Source organism: Dermacentor albipictus, chromosome 1, assembly GCF_038994185.2.
Source record: "Dermacentor albipictus isolate Rhodes 1998 colony chromosome 1, USDA_Dalb.pri_finalv2, whole genome shotgun sequence".
NCBI classification, from domain to species: Eukaryota; Metazoa; Arthropoda; class Arachnida; order Ixodida; family Ixodidae; genus Dermacentor; species Dermacentor albipictus.
Window position 1 is genome coordinate 314,003,296 of NC_091821.1, and position 23,087 is coordinate 314,026,382.

Consider the following 23,087-nt stretch of genomic DNA (forward strand, 5'->3'; position numbering starts at 1 on the left):
AGGTGGAATAACAGTCTATTTAATCAAAGATGGAGGCGACATTATGCTTGGAAAACTGGCGGCTCTTTATACGAAGTGTCTATCGACGGCAAGGGTCCCAGAAAACTAGAAGAATGCAGACATTATACTAATCCGCAAAAAAAGGAAACGTTAAAGAATTGAAAAATTATAGGACCATTAGCTTGCTCCCAGTATTATATAAAATATTTACCAAAATAATCTCCAATAGAATAAGGGCAACACTCGATTTTGTCAACCAAGGGAACAGGCTGGCTTCAGGAAGAGATACTTTACAATGAATCACATCCATGTCATCAATCAGGTTGTCGTGAAATCTGCAGAGTACAATAAGCCTCTCTATGTAGCTTATATAGATTACGAAAATGGATTTGATTCAGTAGAGATACCAGCAGTCATAGAGGCACTACGTATTCAAGGAGTACAGAACGCTTACGTAAAAAGCTTGGAAAATATTGCTACATGCGTGTGGTATTTGTTTGTTTGAACGAGGTGCGTGGGCGCCATCACTCCAGAAAAGAGGAGGAAGAACGAACTGGGCTCGCGCTGTGAATCTGACCGGTCTTCGCTGCTACCGTTGTTGTAAATATAATATGTAAATAGTTTCTCGTCTTACTGACTCGTCCTTCGCGTAAGAATATCTACAGAGGTTCTACAGCTACCTTAATTCTACACAAGAAAAGCAGGGAGATACCTATAGAGAAAGGGGCCATATAGGGAGACACAATTTCTCCAAAGCTGTTGACTGCGTGCTTAGAAGAATTCAAGCTATTAAACTGGGAAGGCTTAGGAGTAAAGATCGACGGCAAATATCTCAGCAACCTTCGCTTTGCCGATGACATTGTTCTATTCAAGAACAATGCAGACGAGTTACAACAAATGATTGGAGACCTTAACAGTGAAAGTGTAAGAGTGGTGTTGAATATTATTATGCAGAAGATGAAGATAATGATAAATAGACGGGCAAAGGAACAAGAGATCAGGATCGCCAGTCGGCCACTAGAGACTGTGAAGGAGTACGTTTACATAGGTCAATGAATCACAGGGAATGCTGATCATGAGGAGGAAATTCACAAAAGAATAAAAATAAGTTGGATCACATACGGCAGACATTGCCAGCTCCTGACTGGAAGGTTACCACTATTATTGAAAAGTAAGGTGTGCATGCAATCAGTGCATTTTGCCAGTGTTGACATATGGGGCAGACATTTGAGAGCAAGGTAAGGTCCGCGCAAAGAGCGATCGAACGAAGATTGCTAGGCATAACGTTAAGAGAGAGAAAAAGAGCGGTTTGGATCAGAGAGCGAACGGGTATAGACGATATTCTAATTGACATCAAGAGGAAAAAATGTAGCTGGGCAGGTCATGTAATGCGCCGGTTAGATAACCGTTGGACCATTAGGGTTACATAATGGGCACCAAGATAAGGAAGACGCATCGAGGACGACAAAGCACTAGGTGGAGCGATGAAATTAGGAAATTCGCAGGCGCTCGTTGGAATCGGTTGGCGCAGGACAGGGGTAATTGGAGATCGTAGGCCAATTAATTAATCGTAGGCCGTGCTGCAGTGGACATAAAACAGGCTGATGATGATGATGATGAAGATGAAGATGACGATGACGACGAAGACGACGACGACGACGATGATGATGATGATGAAGGTGTTGGGCCCCCCCCGAAAAAAAATCCTGGGTACGTGCCTGTTGTCACATTGTAGTGAAGGTGAAGAACACAGTAGCAAAACAGTGAATCACAATGAAAAAAAAATTTTATTGGACGATCCTGTTCTCACAAAAGCAAGTGACACTTGGAGCAGGATAGTGGCAAGCAGAGTCGGCGATCATCCAAATCTGATGAGCAGGTCAAGCATGTTGGCTTTTATACATGACTCGTCAAAGGTTCCAGCATAATTGTTGGTGCCCGCGTGCCTTCCAGAAAGTACCACACAATTCACATCGCACTTACAATCAGATTACACAAGGTTCAGTGACAACAGACAATAGATAGAACTATCGATAACATACGAGAAACTTTTGATACACGCATGCGTGCCCTGTGCCGAGCGCTTACGTTTAACATTTGTTAGCTGGTGAAAAGTAGTCAATGGAGAAGATAAACAAGTACATGTGTCAATGCCCCCTTTATAAAAATCATCGTCCCGATACTCCAAACAAACCTAAGAGGGAAAAAGAAGAGTACCTGTACTAAAAAAAAAACAATAACAAAGCAACAAAGAAACAGTCCCAAAATGCGTCAGCAGGCGCAGAAAGGCTTAAGGCACACAACATGGTCAACTTCAGGCCATGTACAGTGCTGCTGACTTCAAAATGAGGTCTGGCATGACCTCACAGTCCAGTGTGGCAATACGTCGCATGACCTTGTAGGGTCCAAAACACATCGCAAAAGTTTCGCCCAATGTCTTCGTCAGCGTATCACGGTGGCCCAGCTGGTACTCCACGTAGTGTCATCGAAGATTGTAGTGCGGGCTGTTGGTCCTCTGCTGGCTCTTGATGCACAGGCAGGCGAGCTGTAGGACTTTTTCAGCGTGCTAGAGATAGGCGACTACATCGCAGTTGTCATTGTTGGTGACATGCGGTAGCATAGTGTCAAGCGTTGTCACCTTGTTCTTTCCATAAAACAGCTCGAACAGTGTCATGCGCATTGGTTCTTACACAGCTGTATTGTTATGGCATATTCCCACTGGGGAATCCAGCATCTAGAGCGAACAGAATTCTCCTGCCGCCAAAATTCGCATCGTGCACACTGCTTGCCCACCATGCTGCCGGAATGCGACACAGAGCCATCTGCCGTGTAGGAGGCTCACCTGGCTCCTGTAAAGATTCAGCAAACACTTCCTGTCGCTACCCCATGTTGTGTGGGATAGGATTTTAAGTAAGGTCATTGTTTTTAGACATTTTGCTTTAAAACATTTTATGTGTGAAATGAAAGTAAGCCTGGAGTCAAGTATAACACCTAGAAATTTGTGCTCTTTGTTGACAGGAATTTGTTGTCAGGAATTTGTTGTTGGAATCTGGAACCAGGCCTCTCTTTCTTGTAAAGAGAACACAAGAACTTAAGGGGGGGTTGATTTTAAATCCATTTTGGTCTGCCCACTTGGACAGCTTGTTTAATCCCTGTTGTATCTGTCTCTCACATACTGTAAGGTTGCAGGATTTGAAACCTATTTGTATATCGTCTACGTAGACGGAATAAAAAATGGCCGGTAGTAGTGATGCACCAAGTGTGTTCATATTAAAAATAAAGAGTGTGCAACAGAGTATGCCTCCCTGGGATACACCAGTTTCTTGTATAAAAGGTCGCGGGAACATGTTGCCGATTTTCACGCGGAAGATACGATTCGACAAATACCTTTAAATTATTTTCAGCATATTTCCACAAATGCCCATTCCTGACAAGTCTCGCAAGATTCCCTAACGCCATGTTGTGTCATACGCCTTCTCCATACCGAGGAATATCAATAAGAAAAACTGTTTATGTACAAATACATCGTGGATATATGCTTCATGCGCACAAGATGATCGATTGTCGACCGCCCTTCTCTGAAGCCACACTGATAGGGATCGAGCATATTGTTGAGTTCAAAAAATGTATGAGTCTGCAATTAATCATTTTTTCAAAAACAGGGTGTCTACCAAGTTGACATTTCCTAATTCCCTGAGTTTTCCAGGTTTTTCATGAGTGCCTTTGCAAAATTCCCTGAGTGACACAGAACTTTGTTTTATGTCAAGAGATGGGCTGACACGATGTCACCCGATGGTGTCACTCTCTAGTAAGCATGCTAAAAAATAAAAAAACGACTTAATCCAGCTTGAATAGTAAGGGGTAGTGTTTATTTTATTCAAAAAGAAAACAGAAGGGAGGAGTTAGTAAAATGCGCAGCGAAAAAGATATATATTGGAAAAAATGCATAAAACTCAAAGTGAGACATTCTCAAATACGAATAAAAACAAGATGCATACAGAAGTAAATATTTTTCAAGATGAGCTATTTCTATCAATTTTATCCCAAGGTGCTGGAGACCTTACATAGAAGGCAAATCAAGGCAGGAGAATGCCTCTGAATTTTATAGTGACCCATCGTAAATACATAGTAACCAATATTCATTAATTATACAGTGAGTCGTGCTACGTTTCTTCAATAAATATGTTGAGTCACCCGCTCAAATTACTTGCAAAGGTTCATTATTGGGCCCAAGCATTACAACAAGGGAAGAAATAATCTTTTGCGATTACTACCGAAATCACAAACTTCGCTTTCACGAAGGCATTACGCTCTTTGAAGGGATGTCAGAGAGGGCAATGCCTTCGTGAAAGCGGTTGTTTGAAGCGATACACTTCACTGGGAAGTGGAATGGGTGTACCTTAAGAAAGCAGAATGTGCAATTTACTCAACGCCTAATGTTCATTGTCTATTCCTTGTAACCACTGCACAGTAATGGCAAAAATAAGTTGCATTCGCAAATGTTATGTTGTGACTGAAGGGGATATTGCAAGAATCGCAGTTTGTTTCATCGGTGTTCTCGGTGAGCTAAACAAGGCATCTTGTTTATTTCTAGGAGAAATTAGGGGCATGATATGGATAAGGTGTAGGCAATGCTCCAAATGGGTGGGTTAAATGCGCATTTTCAAGTAGAATAGGCATGCAAGTGGTCTTATCAGTCTGTTTTGCGAGCGGTGTAAGACAGACTGCTGCGCTTGCATAATTACAAAAACTGAGATAAAATTGTGCAAACATAAGGGGAACAATACGCCAAGTTTATGTGCGATAGTAAATGCATGTTGATCAAATGCAGCACCAAAAAATTGTGAACAAGTGTTCAAAATTATCACACTACTGCTATTGTCCCAAGAGAGTTTAAGATACTGCACACTTTGAAGGAATAGGCAGCATTTCAAGAGGAATATGTCACATATTTTTAATATTTCTGGGTTATCAAGAAGCATTATGAATAATCATTGAACTCTCATTTTTTGTTCTTACTTTGTCATGCGTGATATATTAGTTTCGGCTGGTGTCCTCACTGAACTAACGAAGGCAGCTTCGTTAGGTTTGGTGACTGTAAGGACAAATTAATGGGTGATGTGGAGGTGAAGTTCAAAATAGATGGCCTTCATTATACATTACGTATGCAAGCACTCCAACATGTTTGAGCATGTCTAACGAGAGCGGAAGAATTGAGCCCGCTGCTCTGGCAGCACTATAAAAGCCGCCAAGACCAAACTTAGCAAAAATTGGTGGCGCCCAATGGAAACTTCCTGTGCGAAGTAGTTGGATCAAATACAGCCTTTGTAAAAATTTACTTATTCAAGCATTAGAGCATGTGATAGGGCCGCTATCAACTACGCTTCCCGGTGTCTCAACATAGCTGTAGTTTACAACAGGTTCATATTTTGTGGAAAGTGGAGGGGGGCCATTGTAACTGCAATGTGTGACAAAATTTTTATGTTCCTGGTCCGGTTTAAAGCCTAAATAATGATGAGCCATCATTTTTCTTTCCTTATTTTCATGCATCATAACACCTTCCGTTGTTGTTTCAGCGGTGTTCTCCATGAACTAAACAATACATTTTGTTTATATTTGGCAAAAATAAAGGGTGCGTTATCACCAATATGTAGGCAAACTTAAAAGATGGAGAACTAATTATGATATCTTTAGTATATTACACATGTAAGCTATTTGGAGCTTTATGAATGTGTTTTGCGAGCAAAAATTTATCCCATTGCCCTGGAATAACTGTGAACTCAACAGATATCAAATCTAGTGGAAATTGAGTGTGTGGGAAGGGTGGGGGGTGGGGGTGGGGCGTTATAAAGCACTAAAGCATTGCATACACCCTCCGCAGTTGTAGTGGTGGTTTGTAACAGCTTCACTGGATGTCCACTGTAGCAGGGCCGGGATGGCGAGTCCATTTTATTTTTTTGTTGTTAATATTGAAAGTTTTTTATGTTGATTGTACGTCGTTGCCTATAACCTCGACAGTACTATTACCTAAACTAGTGATACATTTATGTTGTAGACTTAAACAGCAAGTACAATTCTTTGCTGAATTATTTAAATTCTTTGTAGCAAATGTGCCTTTTTATGTACGCTGTACTGCTGCTATTGGGTGCGATCCAAGATCACTCTGGGTGCACTCATTGCCTTTTGCCCCTGTATCATCTTGAGATGTTATATAGTTGCAAGAGATAAATGCAAATTCAGCTCATTTTTCGGGCCTCCATGGTTCACCATGTGTGATTGATAAATAGGTCCCTGTCGGTTAAATATACTTATAACAGAAGCATTTCCAGGCTATTTCTCTTATTAGGCACATTGGTGCTCATCCTATGACAGGAGGAAGGGGGTGCATGCGTTAATTAAGGAATACATACTGTGTCCCGTGACAATTGCCCTTCCCACGCTTGTTGAGCTTCACCGCAATAATTTGCGCATGCTTCACCACATAATATTGCTGTAGTGAAGCAAAACCGATTTTCGGCAACCGGCATTATGCAACGCATTGTGCTTTCTGAGCTTCTAAGCCAATCGCGAGGACCACAAAGGCGGAGTCGGTGCCATTGCTGATAGCGGCGAATTCTTTCAATGAAAAACACGGCACAGAACGGCAAGAAGCTTAATAGCGAATGCAAAAGCAGCTAGGCCTAGCATTGCTGCGGTGGTGGCTATGGCTGCCAGCGGATCTGCGTGCGAGACCACTGGTTCGAGGAGCGACGAGGTAATCAAAACGGCAGCGGTGGTTTTATTAATGCAGTTTCGGACCTGCCATGATGGCAGAGTCCAGAAAATCGGATGGCGAAGGATTCTTGCATCTGAAATTTCAGACATTATTATACATAGGCCCTATGAGGTACGTGGTGGTGCCGCGAAGCCGTCCGAATTATCGGGCCGTCCCGAAAGTCGGTCGTTGAGTAAACACTGGCAACTCCTCCTACTCGAGCCAGCTTTACCGCGACTTTCTTTCCCTTTCAATAAAATTACTGCTAATTTTCCCGGATAGAAGCGCAAATTCCCTGAGTTTTCCCTGAGTTTTTCCAGACTATTGGAAACTTCTTAGAATTTACGGTTTTCCCGGTTGGTAGACACCCTGAAAAAGCTTACACAGACAATTTGTAAGAGCTATCAGACGATAACTTGCTGCCAAGAAAGGGTCTTTACCCTGCTTCAGAACAGGGACCTCAATCGTTTCTTTCCATGTGGACGGAAAGTATCCCACAGCCCAAATAGTGTTGAAAAGGGTGAGTAGTGTAACTTGTGCGTCAGTATGCAAGTTTCTGATTACGTCAGACATGACTCTCAGGTCCTGGTGCAGAGCTCTTGCATTTGTTCAAGGCAGCTCTCAACTCGGTAGTACTGAAAGGCTGTTTATACGGTTCATTCTGTCTGCATTTAGGTATGATTGGCTTACGTTCTTCTATTTCATTGTGCTTAAGTAAGGACTGAAAATAGTGGATTCAGTTTGACACACGCTCAAAGTGCTCCTCAAGAAAGTCTGCCTGCTCTTCTGAGGTATTCCCGTGATCGTTCCCCAGAGGCAACGGATTTATTTGCTGCCCTTTTAGCCTCCTTACACCATTCCAAACTTTCGCATTCTGTGTGTACGAACATATACCTGAAAGGAACCTGTCCCAGCTTTCTCTTTTCACCTGACGTAGTATTCGCCTTCCCTGCGATATTACGTGTTTAAATTCAATTAGATTTTCTGTATTCGGAGATCTGCACAATATACCTCATGCCTTATTCTGCCTCTTTCGCGCATCTCTAGAGTCTTCTTTCCACCAGGGAACACGTCTTTTAGGTGAACCACCCTTCGTTTGCGGGATAAGCTTTTCAGTAGCATCAATAATAAAAGCGGTAAAATATGCAACAGCATCATCTATACTAAAATTGCTTATAAAATCGGATGTTAAATGAGTTCATTCTTTAAAATGCTCCCAGTCAGCCGATGCTAATTTCCAAATAGGAACACGGGGTGGGTTGTCATGCTGTGTTATAAAGTTTAAAGTTATAGGGAAGTGGTCACTTCCAAAAGGAATCCTGATCACATTTACATTTTTAGCGCACGAAAAGGGCCGAGAGACAGAAGAACGACGTGGACATAGTGCTATTGATCCCATTCCATTCCAGATGAGGCAGAAGAAAAGGAGAGCCTATTGCTAGATCTATCAATCAATAAGAGTTGTGTTGTATGCTATAATAGGTCGGCTCCTTCTTATTAAACAGGCAGGCACTAGAGGTCAGAAGAAAATTTTCAATTAATAGACCTCTCGCATCGCATCGCGAATTTCCCCACATCGTGTTGTGGGCATTAAAATCACCCACGAGTATGTAGGGGTCAGGAAGCTGATTAATTAGGTTTTGGAAATAGGTTTTTCTCAGGTGATAATTAGGAGGTATGTATATAGAGCACACAGTCATCAGTTTGTTAAAAAGGATTGCTCGAGCTGACACTGCTTCAAGGGGCATCCGGAGGGCGATCTGTTGACAAGCTACAGACTTGTCCGCAACTATTGCAACACTGCCGGAGGCATTTGCATCGTTGCGGTCTTTACAATAGATTATGCATTGACGAAGAAAGTTTGTGTATGTGGGTTTCAGATGTGTCTTTTGAACACACAGCAACCTTGGATTATGTTTGTGTAGTTCTCTAATGTCGTCAAGGTTATGAAGAAGACCTCTAACATTTTATTGTAGTATTTCTGTCTCCATTATGGTAAATGTGTTAGGTGCTGTGTGTTTAAGAGATTGAGATTACTTCATGGGCCCTTTGGAGGTGCTGTGACGCAAGTTTTGTCTTTTTTGAAGCAATCAAGAGAGCCTCACCATTCCTAGGCATTGGTGGCGCCGTCTTGCTAGTGGTTGTGTCCATCGCCTCTTGCGAGGCGCTCGACACGCGCTCTGCCAAACGCTTTGTTGGACGTGAACGTCTCGGAACGTTGGATGAGAAGTTTGAGGCCACCTGCCCGGAGGTGGATGGCCCCTTCTGCTGGGGTGGCGGAGCAGCACTAGCTGCAACCGCCACGGGGGCAGATAGTGTAACTGCCAACTCACTGCTTGTGGGTCAGACAGCCGCCGGAAGCCTTTGTGTCGCTGCCCCCTGACGCGTCACATTGGCAAAAGTGTTCTTGGCAGGTAGGATACCCACCTGCATGCCTCCTTCAAACTTATATTTTCCTTTATTTTATTCTTACAATTTCCTTTTCTTTTTTCCAGGATGGCCACGACTGAGAGTATGCGGTGTACTCCCCACCACAGTCTACACAGTGGAGAGAGTTCTCACAAGCTTCAGAGGTGTGGTCATGGGCACTACATTTCGCACAAGTTTGGCGGCCTCGGCAGCTTTGCCAACTGTGGCTGAAATGCTGGCATTTGAAACATCTGAGGGGATTTGGCACTTATGGCCTAACACGAAGCTTAGTGTAACCGGCCTCGATGGTCTCGGGCAGGACACTTGAACCAAAGGTGAGTATTAGGTGCTTGGTTTCAATTTCTTTGCCATCCCACCTCACCTTAATTCTCTTGATATTGACAAAATTCTGCTCACTGAAGCCCTCCAAGAGCTCAGCCTCTGTCAGCTGGAGCAAATCATCATAAGAGAAAACGCCGCGGGTGGTGTTCAGAGTGCGGTGTGGAGTTACTGCCATTTGAACATCCCCAAATGACACTAGACTTGGCAACTTTTCGTACTGTTTCTGATAATGCAGCTTTAAGAGGAGATCATCACTTGCCATCCTTGATGCCTTGTAGCCTGGACCAAGGACATTAAAGACTTGGAAACTAGAAAAGGGGAAATTGTTTGTACTTGTTTATCTGATTTTTCTGAGTGAATTTTCTGAGTGTCAATTGCTAACAGACCGTGGCCATACGTTCTTAGCCAAAATCATTGATGACATCATGCGTGCCTGCTCAATACAGCATAAATTTACCACCTCCTACCACCCTCAAACGAACGGCCTCACTGAGCGTTTGAACCGAACCCTTACAGACATGCTATCTAAATACGTTTCAGACGACCACGGTGACTGGGACCAGGCTCTACCTTACATTACCTTTGCGTACAACTCTTCCTGTCTCAACACTGCTGGCTTTTCTCCTTTTTACCTCTTGTATGGCCGTGAACCGACGCTACCACTGGACACTGTGCTTCCGTCCACCACAGCATCAACTAGCGCTTATGCCCATGATGCTGTCATCCATGCTGACCATGCTCGCCAACTTGCGCGCGCTCGTCTACAAGTCTCTCAAGGCAAACAAAAGCAACGCTACGCCCTTTGTCCCCGTGATGTCCATTTTGTGCCTGGCACCCTGGTGTTGCTTTGGTCACCATTGCGTAAAGCTGGCTTTTGTGAAAAACTGCTTTCCTGCTACACAGGCCCATATTGTGTGCTTCGCCAAGTGACCGTTGTCACCTAAGAAATCGTTCTAGCCACGCCCACTACGTCCTCTGCTGTGACAACCAGTGACATTGTCCACGTCGCCTGACTCAAACCCCACAATTCTCCATGCGCCTTGGATATATACCAGCACTGTGATGGCGCTTTTGCCGCCGGGGGGGGGGGGGGGGGGGGGTAGTATTGCGATATCATCGAGCGATGCTCAAGGGACGAGCTGCCGCGAGAATGACGACGAAGTGGGTCTGTGCCCTTGGGGTGAGCAAATGTCGGCCTGGCGCTCTGGCTCCAGTCTAGTGTAAATAGCTTGTAAATAGCCTCTTTTGTCTGTGTCTTTCTACACATAACAATATCGTGGGAAGTTTGGCCTTTGACATCCAAAGAACTGAAACACATCTTCGGTGTGCCCTCTTTTCTGAGGGCGTTCAGGAAGGGGAGGGAAGGCACTCGCCATAGACAAATGCGATTTTCGGCAATAACGCTAGCCGCCCACCGTGGAGCCCTACAAGGGGACGCTACAGGGACGTTAAAAGCAGGTCCTGGAAATGGCAGCTATACGTTATCACTATAACCAAATATGAAATAACCTAAGTTGGCTATTCACACAAGGTTAACCCTTTGAGGGTCGAATTATTTTGAAAAAACTTTCCCGGGTGGTCAAATTATTTTATTGTGGATATTGAATGTACAAGATGTATAAAGTCGGGAATAAATAGTAAAAAAAATTAGCGAACAGTATTTTGGTGTCGGCATCACTCAGAACTGCAATATGTTCAATAGTATTTTAGAGTGTGGTACTCCTTGAAGCACGAGTCTCCGCGCAGCCGCAGAGAGCGAGAATACCTCATGAGCGGCGGTGATAAACGAGCTAAGAGCCGTGCCAATCAAGATAGAAATCAATTTCCGCCGCCCCTGCGATAGCGTGCCGACAAAGATAAAAATCACGTTTCGCGCGCCTCCATTGCGGCGGAACCAAAACTGCGAAAGCGCGTTGCCGCTGAGAGCGAGAATACCTCGCGAACGGCGGTTATAAACAAGCTAAGAGCAGCGCCAATCAAGATAGAAATGAACTTCCACAGCATTTGCAAGAGAGTGCCGACAAAGAGAAAAATGACGTTTCGCGCGCCTCCGTTGCGATTACGCGGCGAAACCGAAACCGCAAAAGGGGTGTGGCCGCAGTCTACGCGACGCGCTGAAGCTTGAAGTCAGTTCTGTTTATCTCCCCAAGAAGGTAGCACAAGTTTCAAACGCTTCTTGTAAGACCTAAGAGGTGGCAGCACCTCCCAGTAAGCGTGCATCGTCATTATGGCGCGAAATTTCAAACGGAGGGTCGAAACCGTACCCGTACGGCGAAGACCTTGCGGGACAGAAAACCGCCGCCGTACATGTACGGCGAAAACCGTCAAAGGGTTAACCCTTAGTGCCTGGAAAAATTGTAAGTAAGTGGAAGCTAGGAGAAGACAGGAAAGATGAAAAGTGAGAAAAAGACGAAGGCTGGAGGGAGAGAGAGACGGGAAAAGGCAACTCCCCCGGGTGGGTCAATACGGGGGTGTCGTCTACGTGAAGCCAAGGCCAAAGGGGTGTGTCGCCTCCGCCGAGGGGCCTTAAAGGTCCTGACACTCAGCATCGGCTCTACCCCCAGGATTCCCTTTCCCCGGACATGGCTAAGCCACGCACGGCTAAACGCGGGATGGTCCAACCCTCGTGTGCTCGTGTACGTGGTGTACACACCAAACGCCTGCTGACGTAGATGCCCCTGCGGGTCCTGACAGTCTAGGCATGTCTCAACGTCATGGGCAAAGTTGTTGGTGAGGCATAGCCAATATAACTTCTCTTCTATCCTTGTAAGCATACGAAAAAACCTGAAGTGCCCGGCTGTCTGATCATCATGCAGGGCACACAGGATTTCTGGTCACAGTACTACAGGCTCAATGAGAAGGCAGTTTGCGCGGACTGGAGTGAACTTCTTCTTCACAAGAACGTTGTCTTGCATTGAAAACAAAAACAATCGTCACCTAAATGCCCAAGGGACAACGTTGGTGTTGCCTTCCAAATACTCAACGATGCTTTTTAACTCCGGGCCTGCTCGTTGCTGTTCAGCATAGTCTTCTGCACTTATTGTTCCCAGAAAGGTGCCATCATCCTCGTCAACTTGTGGCGGTGGGTAAATGGGGGCCTGTGATAAGCAGTTAGCATCAGAGTGCCTCTGTCTGGACTTATAGATGACAGTGATGTCAAATTACTGAAGTCTGAGACTGTTGTGCGAGATGTACTGAAGGGTGCTTTAAATTTTCCATCCAACACATGGCATGGTGGTCACCTACGGCAGTGAAGGACCTGCCGTATAGGTAAGGGCAGAATTTCGTGGCAGCCCAAATTATGGCAAGACATTCATTTTCCGTCATAGCATAATTCACTTACACTTTCGACATCGACCAGCTAGCATAAGCAATGACCCTTTCAGGGCGTCTACCAAGTTGACATTTCCAAATCCCTGAGTTTACAGATTTTCCCCGAGTGCCTTTGCGAAATTCCCTGAGTGACACAGAACTTTGCTTTATGTCAAGAAGGGTGACACCATGTCACTCCGATGCTGTCAGTCTCTAGTAAGCATGCTAAAAAATAAAAAATGCCTTAATCAAGTTTGAATAGTAAAGAGTAGTGTTTATATTATTCAGAAAGAAAACTGAAGAGTGCGGTTATTAAAATGCACAGCAAATAAAACATCTTCGAAAAAAATGGTAAAACCCACTGATAATTGAGTTGAACATTCCCAAATACAAATCAAAAGGAGATGCATACAGAAGCAAATATTTTCGAATGACTATTTCTATCACCTGATAGCAAGCTCATTGGTTTGAGACCTGAACTTTGTCACAACTGAAATTCTCTATCAACAGTTGGTAAGACAGCCTCAACTACCCTGACATACTCTCAGTCTGCACACAACGCCTCAGTGTTGCATTTCACTGTTTTAACTTGGTTTGGAATGAGGGACACCTGCATCTCGGCGTCAGCCAACACTTTGTTTGTTTGAGCTCAAGCTCCTTCAAAGAAGCGGTGGCATGCTTCGTTTCCCATTTATTCCTCAATGCATAAGTCATTTTTGTTCTCATCCTTCCACCGTGCGTTTGCACCACGGACCATTTGAAGCATCCTCTAAGTCAGTTGTACAATCAACGTAGGATTTTTCAGACTCCCTAGGGGCCACGAAAACATAAGGAAAGTCAGGCTGTTAGAAAAAATGAATGCATGTCTTTTACTGCCCTCAAGGGCTCAAATCACCACAGGCACATCCGAAAAAGCTCTGAAGGCCTGCCAGTTATTAGGCCTGCACTTATTAGGCATATAGGCGCTGGAACTGTGACAGGAGATGGCAGGCAAACGCGTATATATGAATACATGTACATGTACGTATACATGTGGTAAATTGTGGGGTTCTCCTCCGTGCTCTTGGGACAAAGGAACGACAACACAGTAGTGCAAACAATCACAAGGGCATTGATTGCACCTTTCATAGATCAATGCCGGCTAGCCGAGTTGCTATCCACAAAACATGCCGATGGGAGCGCGACAAATCTAGAAGTCCGACTTACCGCTATTAGATTCGTCGGATGATCCTACGGCTGTCAAGCTGATGTAGGAATCGTCGGACTACCTTGCCGCTGCCACCATTTGAAGGAGTCGAAGGCCGTAGAGATGAATTCGGTGAACAGGATTTATTTACAGATTAACATATTTGAAGACAAGACATACATCGGCAGTCTAGCGCGACTCCCATATGGAGCCCGCAAGATTAACATTCAGCAAACAGGATTCGAGCACACAGCTCACTACTACATTTTCAGCATAACAACGAGCACTCAGCTCCCAACGACGAGCACGACACGAGCACAACACGAGCACGCTCTAGCAGCCGGCAAACGCTGCTTATAAGCTCTCCGCTTGACGTCATCGTTCGGCGTGGACGGAGCACGAGTGGTCGGGAATGTTCGTTCAATCATTGTAAACTTGCCAGCGCCCCGCCGTTTGGCCCACACACAAAGGCTCCGGAGTCAACGTCAGAGGGCTTTGTAGAACTCTCGGTACAGCATAGTCCGCAGTGTCGTCGACCGAAAGCCTCGTAGAACTGCGCGCCGTCCCGGGTGGTGCGGCGGCGCACCACATTCCAGAGCTGACCGCGTGCCACGTGGCCGCCTGTCATCCGTAGTTATCAGAAGGCGCCTCGTCTGGGAGGCTTGGAACACGCGCAGCGGGCTGAAAGCTGGCACGTTGCCACCCCGTACGACCATTCCTAACACCGCGACCTGATAGCGAGCGAATATGTTCGCCCCATGCTGGATCCCAACGCCTGGTCCTTCGCGTGTACAGTCACGCGAACGGTGGCGCGTTCGAAGGCGGCCACGCGAGACGGTCTCGCAGAAGCATGGGTCGGCGCGCACGCGGGACGTCCACGCCGTTCCCCGACCTGCCGGGAAAGAGGCAAGCGCCTTGTCTCCCGGCACCCAAGTAACCCCACCCCGCCTGTCGGCGACGCTAGCAGCGCAAAACTCGCGCCCTCTCCCACACTGCGCTTCAACCACATCGACCGCCGCGGGCATCACGCGGGCCATGCGGCGAAGCCGAATTACAGGAGACGCGCTATGCGGGAAAAACATCAGGGGATGCGCGAGAGTCACGCATCCCCACAAAATACATGCTGTGTCTCGTGACAATTGCCCCTTCCCACACTTAAGCTTCACCGCAATACTTTTGCATATGCTTCATCACGTAGCATTGCTGTATTGAGGCGAAGCTTACCTTCGAGCGCAATATGCAAGAGAGAGAGAGAAAACTTTTATTTTTACGCCAGCGTCCGGCGCTCAAGCAATATGCAACGCGCCGTGCTTTCCGAGCTTCTAAGCTAATTGCGAGAACCACAAAGGCAGAGTCAGTGCCATTGCTGAGAGCAGCAAATTCTTTCAATGAAAAACACAGCACATTATGGCAAGAAGCTTAATAGCGAACGTCGAAGCAGCTAAGCCAAGCGTTGACGCGGTAGTGGGTACGGCTTCCAGCGTATCCGCGCGCGAGAGCGCCGGTTCGAGCCAGCAAGGTAATCAAAATGGCAGCGGTGGTGGTGGTTTTGATTAAGGTCGCTTCGAACCTGTGATCATGGCAAAAGTTCCGGAAAATCGGACGGCAAAGGGTTCTTGTGTCCGGAATTTCAAACGTTCTTATACATTGACTTTACAAGGTACGTGGTGCCACCATGAAGCCGCTCGAATTATCAGGCGTCCGGGAAGTCGGTCATTGACTGTACACTGGCAGCTCCTCCAGTGAACGACGTGGCGTCAAAGAGGATTCGTTACGATTCTTCTCTGTTACACGAGCCAGCATTACTGCAACTATCGTTCCCTTTAAACAAAAATACTGCTCATTTTCCCTGATAGAAGCACAAATTCCTTGAGTATTTGCAGACTATTCAAGAATCGCAAAATTGAGGTAAATGCAACACACAACTAGAGACTCCCCCAGGTCATTCAAGGACTTGCCCGATGATGAAGGCACTCTTCATATAAGTTATGTCAATAGTACTCAAGCACTCATTATAAAAGCATAATTCTATTGCATTATAAGCCAAAGGAAATGCTAGTTGTCCAGTTCTATTTCATTTTCAGAAAAAGGAAACTCATGGACATTACCCTTGACACCGACATGGGCGATTGAAAGGTTTAGTTTTCTCTCAACTCTGCACCAACCGAACTTTTGCATTTCAGTAGTTTCACTATTGCGTAGGGCTGCGCTGGTTTGGCTGGCTCGCGCACAAACTGCAAGTAGCAGAAAATTCAACGTACACATCATGTCGCAGGATGCCGGAACGATCCACGCCACTTGATCAGAAGCAGCTGCAGTAGCGAATCCACCTGTCTGCCTTGGCTCGGATTCTCCATGGCTATGTGTTTGTGTTTTGTTCAAAAAAACCCTACCACCGTCTGTCGAGCGCCGTTTTACTCACCGATGGCAGCAAAGAGCGGTGATAGTGTATGCAAGATAACCACTCCCTGGTTTGGCGGCAGGAAATTTGAATTGCGATAAAGGTATTCGGACCATTCAGATGCAATTTCCTCGTAAAGTAAGTAATTTCTTGGCATGAAGCAAGTGTTGTGAGGTTTCTGGAATGGTATTTAAACAATCCACGTCGACTTGGTATTTGCCTTTAGTGTCCCTTTAAGCTCTTAGAATGCTTCAGCTTGCAGAACTTAACACATGAAATCGACATCTGATTTTGTGATAAAAATTAATGGCAAAGTAGTCCACTACAAGCAGGTTGATGACTCGGCACACTTGGTCTTGGCATTACGACTGCATGTCAGCCATGCAAGAACCGTAATATTATGTTATCAATGTAGATTCGGACAAAAAGAAATTCAATGTTTGAAAGTCAAAACATCACTGCAAACTGTTATTAGCAATTGGCAACACGCAAATGAAGCACCGCCAAACCATGATCTCCTGATAATAACGTATTAACTGCCAAGCCATCACATCAATGCATGGCAGCAGCACATGGTGCAGCATTCTCGCCGACTATGGCCGCATCGACAGGAACGCTCGAGGGGTCATGGTTCCCATAGTAGAGGGACATAGAGGGTTGTTCCATATTGTTGAAACGGGCGTAATGCACGAGGGGCCGCATGGATTGCACAAAAACGAGAGTGACACCATCGTAGCATCTGATCTTGCACCGATACATGCGCCAGTGCATGCCCCGTGCCATGTTGTTTATGGTGTAGATACTGTATGCCTCCACCTTGGAGGCATACCGTGCATTGAAAGTGTGCGACCTTCTTCGCAGCTTCTGAAATTCACACACAGCGGTCGATCGCTCATCTTGAAGGCCGAATAAAGCAGGGCATGCGCTGCCGTGCGCCCAGTTTGGTTACGCTTCCATGCTTTGGTACTTCACGTGTGCCCTCTCTTTAACCATGACCGGGTTTGAAGTGTTTGTTGTAACAGCACGACGATTTAAAAATGTTTGTTATAGCTGGATGCAGTTTCAATAGGCAGGGTCAGAAAATCGTAAATGCACTGAAATGTGGTCGTTATAACCAATAAATTGTTATATCTGGGATCGTTGTAAGTGGTTTTGACTGAACTTGGTTTCAAAACACAGCACTGGCATAGAAAAACACAATATTACTTTTCCACACTTCAGTTTCCTGGACCCCACCGTCAAACGCTCAAGGACTCACATAAGAACACATAAGCTTGGTACCCCTACATAATGTGTCAAACATTTTCATGTGCAGTCAATTTGACATAGTAAGCCTTGCACTTCACTGGTATACCAGTATTGTGCACAAGGGGCAATAAACATAATTTGTGTGTCTGCATTCCTGTGTAATATGCTTTGTTCCAAATAACAAACCCACAAATGTGCAAGTGTGTAAGAGAAAAGAGATTTTACTCCTTCCCTATAACATAACACTTCTTCTCACTTGAGGTAAAGGCATGCAATCATAGCAAAGCTTGTAGTACAATGTGAAACTCCCTAACTTGATATGCATTGCTGGGTTCTAAAACACTTCCTGTCCTGTATTATAACATCTAATGACAAGAGACACAGGTACAGGGCATGAAAAGCCAGAAGATGCTAGCAACTTGTTAAGTTGGTGAATGCAGTGGAAAAAATGGCTTGCCTTGGTCCCATTGCTATCAGCGTACTCCAGGCCAAAGTAGTCCACTTCAAGCAGGTTGATGACTCGGCAGACTTGGTCAAACAGAACACGCCCGGCTGCCTTGTACTGAAAACAAAGGAGAGTTTATTCATCTCACAACAGCTACACAGGTTATGAATGTACAAATGAACAGTTTTGGAACCCAAAATTGTAAACAACATATTGAAAGGAGCACAACTATCAGTGTCCGACAATTTGTGTTTTAAAACTGTATGTTTAAACACCCACACTGTGTAGCAACATAGTCATACTTGCAACATTGCAACACAGGTTAGCTTTATCACACTTGGGCAGCTTATTTTGACAGACAAGCACACATTTTTCTGTTCTACCTAAAAGGGCCCTGAAACACTTTTCTAACTAATCATAATGTAGCCGCACTATTAAAGGGCATCTCACAAGTCTCATGTTCTAATTTTTTTTAAATTCTTGAACTATAAGTGAAGTTACCACAATGATATCTGGCTTTCTCTCTCTTTTCGTCTCCACAAGCGCGCTGGAAGCTACCCAGCGGAGAAGCCAAGAGGGCAAAGTTCTGGCCAAAGTTGAGTTTCGTGGTGCCGAAAGGGCTCGTCGCAGAACACCACTGCCATCTATCTCGGAGGCAGCTACACAAACAGTGCAAAGATGAAATCAATTTACTGTCTTTTTGAGATTGCAGACATATACATTTTTCATTTATTCAATTCATAATTAGCAGTTATGCATTACTGAGAATGCTCTTGTGATCACAAAATCACCAATAGCATTAGTGGGCCAGCTGCTTTCGATGACGCTGCATGACAGCATTGCGGAAGCGAGAACAAGCAATCTTTCACTGTTTTTGACAAGAGATAGTAAATTTTCAGCCGCATGCAGGGCAGCAATATTTGGCTCACACGTTCACAGCAGCTTCTCAGACAGATTGTCAACTTTTTCTTACTATATTCAAAAAGTGTTTCAGGGCCCCTTTAAAGAGGCCCTGCAGCCTTATTTTAACTGCTAAGTGTTGCTCCACAATGGATTTCTTGCATGGTCCTGAGGTGAATGCAAAAGTAATTATGAAAATTGACACTGGCAAACAAAAGTTATTCACTTACAAATTCAAAATAAAAGTTCACAGCACTAAAAAAAAAGGCATACCTTTTCACATTTCGCTCACCCAGCAAAGACTTATCCTGCTTCCCCAAACATGACTTACGTCTACGTAGCAGAAGCAGTTGTCCCACTGTGACCTTCCTACAACCCACAGCCCAATTTGTGACAGATGGCGTTACTGTGGTTACATCTGCTATATGTGTGACACATTAGCACAGTGCTAGAAGCTACCTCTTGTGACATTTCATTCAACCACAACACCTAAGAAATGTTTGTGTTGAGTCATTGTCCTCATAGAAAAAATTTTAAAACATGTAGTGTACTTTATTACCTGTTGCTGCTGACACCTCAGCCACAATTATAGCTTGCTCTAGTTGACATTGGTATCAAAAGATGGTACCACAATTTCTGCAGCATATGTCTATGTCTTTAGCCAGTTGGCACTCTGTAAACTGTAATATGTTTATGGACAGGCCAACATACTCTAATGAGTTTCGCTTGTATAATGGAAGTGGCATGTAAGATGCTGCAAGAAAACGAGAAGCTAAATGTCATCCTATACGATGAAACACCTTTGGAAGAGCCTGAATTGTCCCCAAGACTGATGCGACAAAACATTAAGAGCATGATTTCTGTAAGCCATTGGATAGCACACTTATTGTCTGTTGTAAACATCTGTCAATTAAACTGCACACAAGTGAGACCTTTTTGTAGTTCTAAAAAGCTTAAAACAAACTTTTGTCAAAAAGTCATGACTACATGCTCAACATTAACCAGTACAGTATGATCTCCACGCCAAACCAATTAAAATGAACAGCATGAGACCTACGTGTCACATGCCTTCCGGCTTGCATCTTATGCCAAAATTGCTGGTGTGGGAGGCTGTAGTCGGCACAGAAACTGTGTTCTGGAGCAAATTGAAAGGACACTGAAGAGAAAAATGGTTTGAGCTGTGTTAATAAATTGCCCTTCCACAATACCAAAAAAGCCACTCTTACTGCAAGATGATGTTTGGTAAGCTAGAAAAGATGCAAAACTGAAAGACTGGTGGCGACAACACTTTTACATTTCCGCACCAGCTCACCATGAAGTCATGAATTTTAATGCCGTCTGCTTAGGCCTAGTTAAATTTATCAATAAAATTGACTACATTGTTTTAAGAGAGCCAAAGACTGAAGTTATGAAGTTTCAAGAACTTGTACTGAACAACAGCAGCCAAAATGCAAAAAAAGAATTGCCGACAGTTATCTTACTTCCTAATGCAACATTTGAGTGCAGTTCTTCAGCCATTTCAGCTAAACCGTCTGTGAGCCTCGGACAATTCGCCTAGTGCGGAACATTTCGCACCAGCTGCCACAGACGGAGCATAGCTTGGTGCAACTGCCTCGCTTATCATGAGGTCATGGGACGCAGTGCGAAAGCCCATATTAACGGTGCACGGTGAAGAGATGGCAGCGACTGACTGACGCCGCTGATGCTGCTAGTGAGTTAACTGAAGGTGGCTCTGTGTTTCAGCTTGGGAAGCACGCACCGTGATCCGCTGATACTGAGCCGTTGCTTCGGCAACCGGAGAACACAGCATGCTCTTGCGCAGTCGCCCCCACGAGAAGTGGGGGGGGGGGGGGGGGGGTACACGCAGTGGTGAATGGCGGCGACTATGCATTTCAGCTTCTGCAGCAGAACATCATTGAAATCAGCCACCACCAAGCCGGCACTTTGATTGCTGCCGCACAGGGGTGGCATTGGAGCTCTCTTTGCTCTCTTTGCTCCTCCTCCAATGCCACACCCGTGCGCCATGAGTGCCGCGAGCACCGCGGGCGCTCTGTGCACCCAGTGTGCCCTAAGCAAGGCTCGCGCCATGCACAAGTGATGGCGCCAGGAGCACGCGCAGCTAGAGCTGGCCCCAGCTACGAAGCTGGTTGCAGCGAGGGACGTCGGCGAGGCTTGACGGCAATGCGAAACGCAGGAATGGGTGTCAAAATGCTGCGCTCTCAAAGGTACTTTGCAATGCGTGATGTCACAGTGACATACTGACGCTGTCGTTGCGGCACAAAATTGAAAAATGACAATTTGATTGTCACACCTTTCAAGATCAACCTTCAAATACCTTTAAATACCTTCAACCTTCAACCTTCAAGATAACCTTTCAAAGATCAATGCCAGCTAGCCGAGTTGCTATCCACAAAACATGCCGATGGGCGCGCAACAAATCTGGAAGTCCGACTCACCGCGACCGTAGTGAGCGAATATGTTCGCCCCATGCTGGATCCCAACGCCTGGTCGTTCGCGTGTACGGTCACGCGAACAGTGGTGCGTTCCAAAGCGGCCACACGAGACGGTCTCGCAGAAGCATGGATCAGCGCACGCGCGGCACGGTACGTCCGCACTGCTTGCTGCCCCGAAAAGAGGCGCGCCTTGTCTCTCCCGCACCCAAGTAGCCCCGCAGCAGCGCAAAACTCGCGCCATCTCTCGCACTGCGCTTGTACCACTCCGACCGCCGCGGGCGCCAGGCCACGTCAGCCGGGCGGGAAAACAACATATCAGGGGACGCGTGAGAGTCACGCATCCCCACAATTTTTATTCCATATTTCCCATCAACCCTTATCGACAGGTCAGATTATCCAAGATTGGAAAACCGCCAAAGTCATGCCTATCTTCAAAGACTATAAAAACTTGGCTGAAAACTACCGACCGATACCACTGATGTACATATGCTGTAAAATGATGGAACATATTATTGCATCGCATGTTTACCATCACCTAGAATCAAACTTCTTTTTTTATAATCAGTATGGTTTCAGAAGAGCTTTATCGTACAAAATGCAATTGTTTGAATTTACGACAGATACACATTTTAACATGGACTCAAACCTTTAAACTGACTGCGTCTTTCTGGATTTTTCTAAAGCTTTCAACCGTATAGCCCGCTGTCACCTGCTTTCGAAATTGTCAACATTAAAACTTGATTCACTAACTTTACACTGGCTTCATAATTTCCTTTCAAACAGGCAGCAGTTTACTTTTGCTAACAGGCTCTCTTCGCCCCTTTTTGATGTTTCTTCCAGTGTGCCACAAGGAAGCGTTCTTGGTCCCTTAATTTTTCTAATCTACTTATCATGCATGCAAATATTCGCCGATGACTGCTTTATCCATCATCCCATTAACAGCTCTGATGACCACCAGATCCTCTAAAATGATCTTAACCAAATAACTAATTGGGGTGACATCTGGCTAATGACTCTAAATACATCAAAATGTAGAGCGATCTGCTTCAGGTGCAAACGCTCTAACTCTGACTATTCCTACTGGATCAAAATGTCCTATTATCTCGGGCCTCATCATTAAAATATCTAGGCGTAAATACTTTGAAAACCTCTGTTTGACCCCTTCTCGATCACTGGGTTACCTCCACTACAACCTTCGAAATTCGCCTACGCTTATCTATAGACTCGCATTTCAAACATGCGCTTGACCGCGGCTTTAATTCACCGTTCAGGTCTACTCTTCCCACCAAAATTACTTAAATGTTTCGTTACCGCGAGAAAATGTTCGTTTTTTTATGTCTCGGAAAGAAATGTGTTACCACTACGAATAATACCTCCGTACATTACAGCATAGCATATGGTGCATAATGAAATGCTCTTTCCAGAAACGTATATTGTTAAAAAAAAATGTATTAGGTAAAACAAAGCATCATTTTTGCTGCCAGTTGATAAAAACAACACTAAAGAAACATGATATCTACAAAAACATTAATATCAAAGGAAATTCAGAATAAACATTTCAAAGATGAATAACCCAGGAATAGTGTCTAAAAAAATAAATGCTCAGTACACCGCCGTTATTCGGATACAAAAAAGAA

General features: G+C 45.0%; 1 protein-coding gene across 3 annotated transcripts in view; it reads right to left on the minus strand.

The window, feature by feature from the left end:
* The window catches only part of LOC135904609 (FERM, ARHGEF and pleckstrin domain-containing protein 2-like), a 220,828-nt gene that overhangs the window by 179,041 nt on the left and 18,700 nt on the right, over nt 1–23,087 (minus strand). For all 3 annotated transcript variants that reach the window (XM_065435478.2, XM_065435463.2, XM_065435487.2), the window contains exon 3: nt 18,110–18,214. In XM_065435478.2, the coding sequence (XP_065291550.2) occupies nt 18,110–18,214 (105 nt within the window). The remainder of the gene's footprint in view (nt 1–18,109; nt 18,215–23,087) is intronic.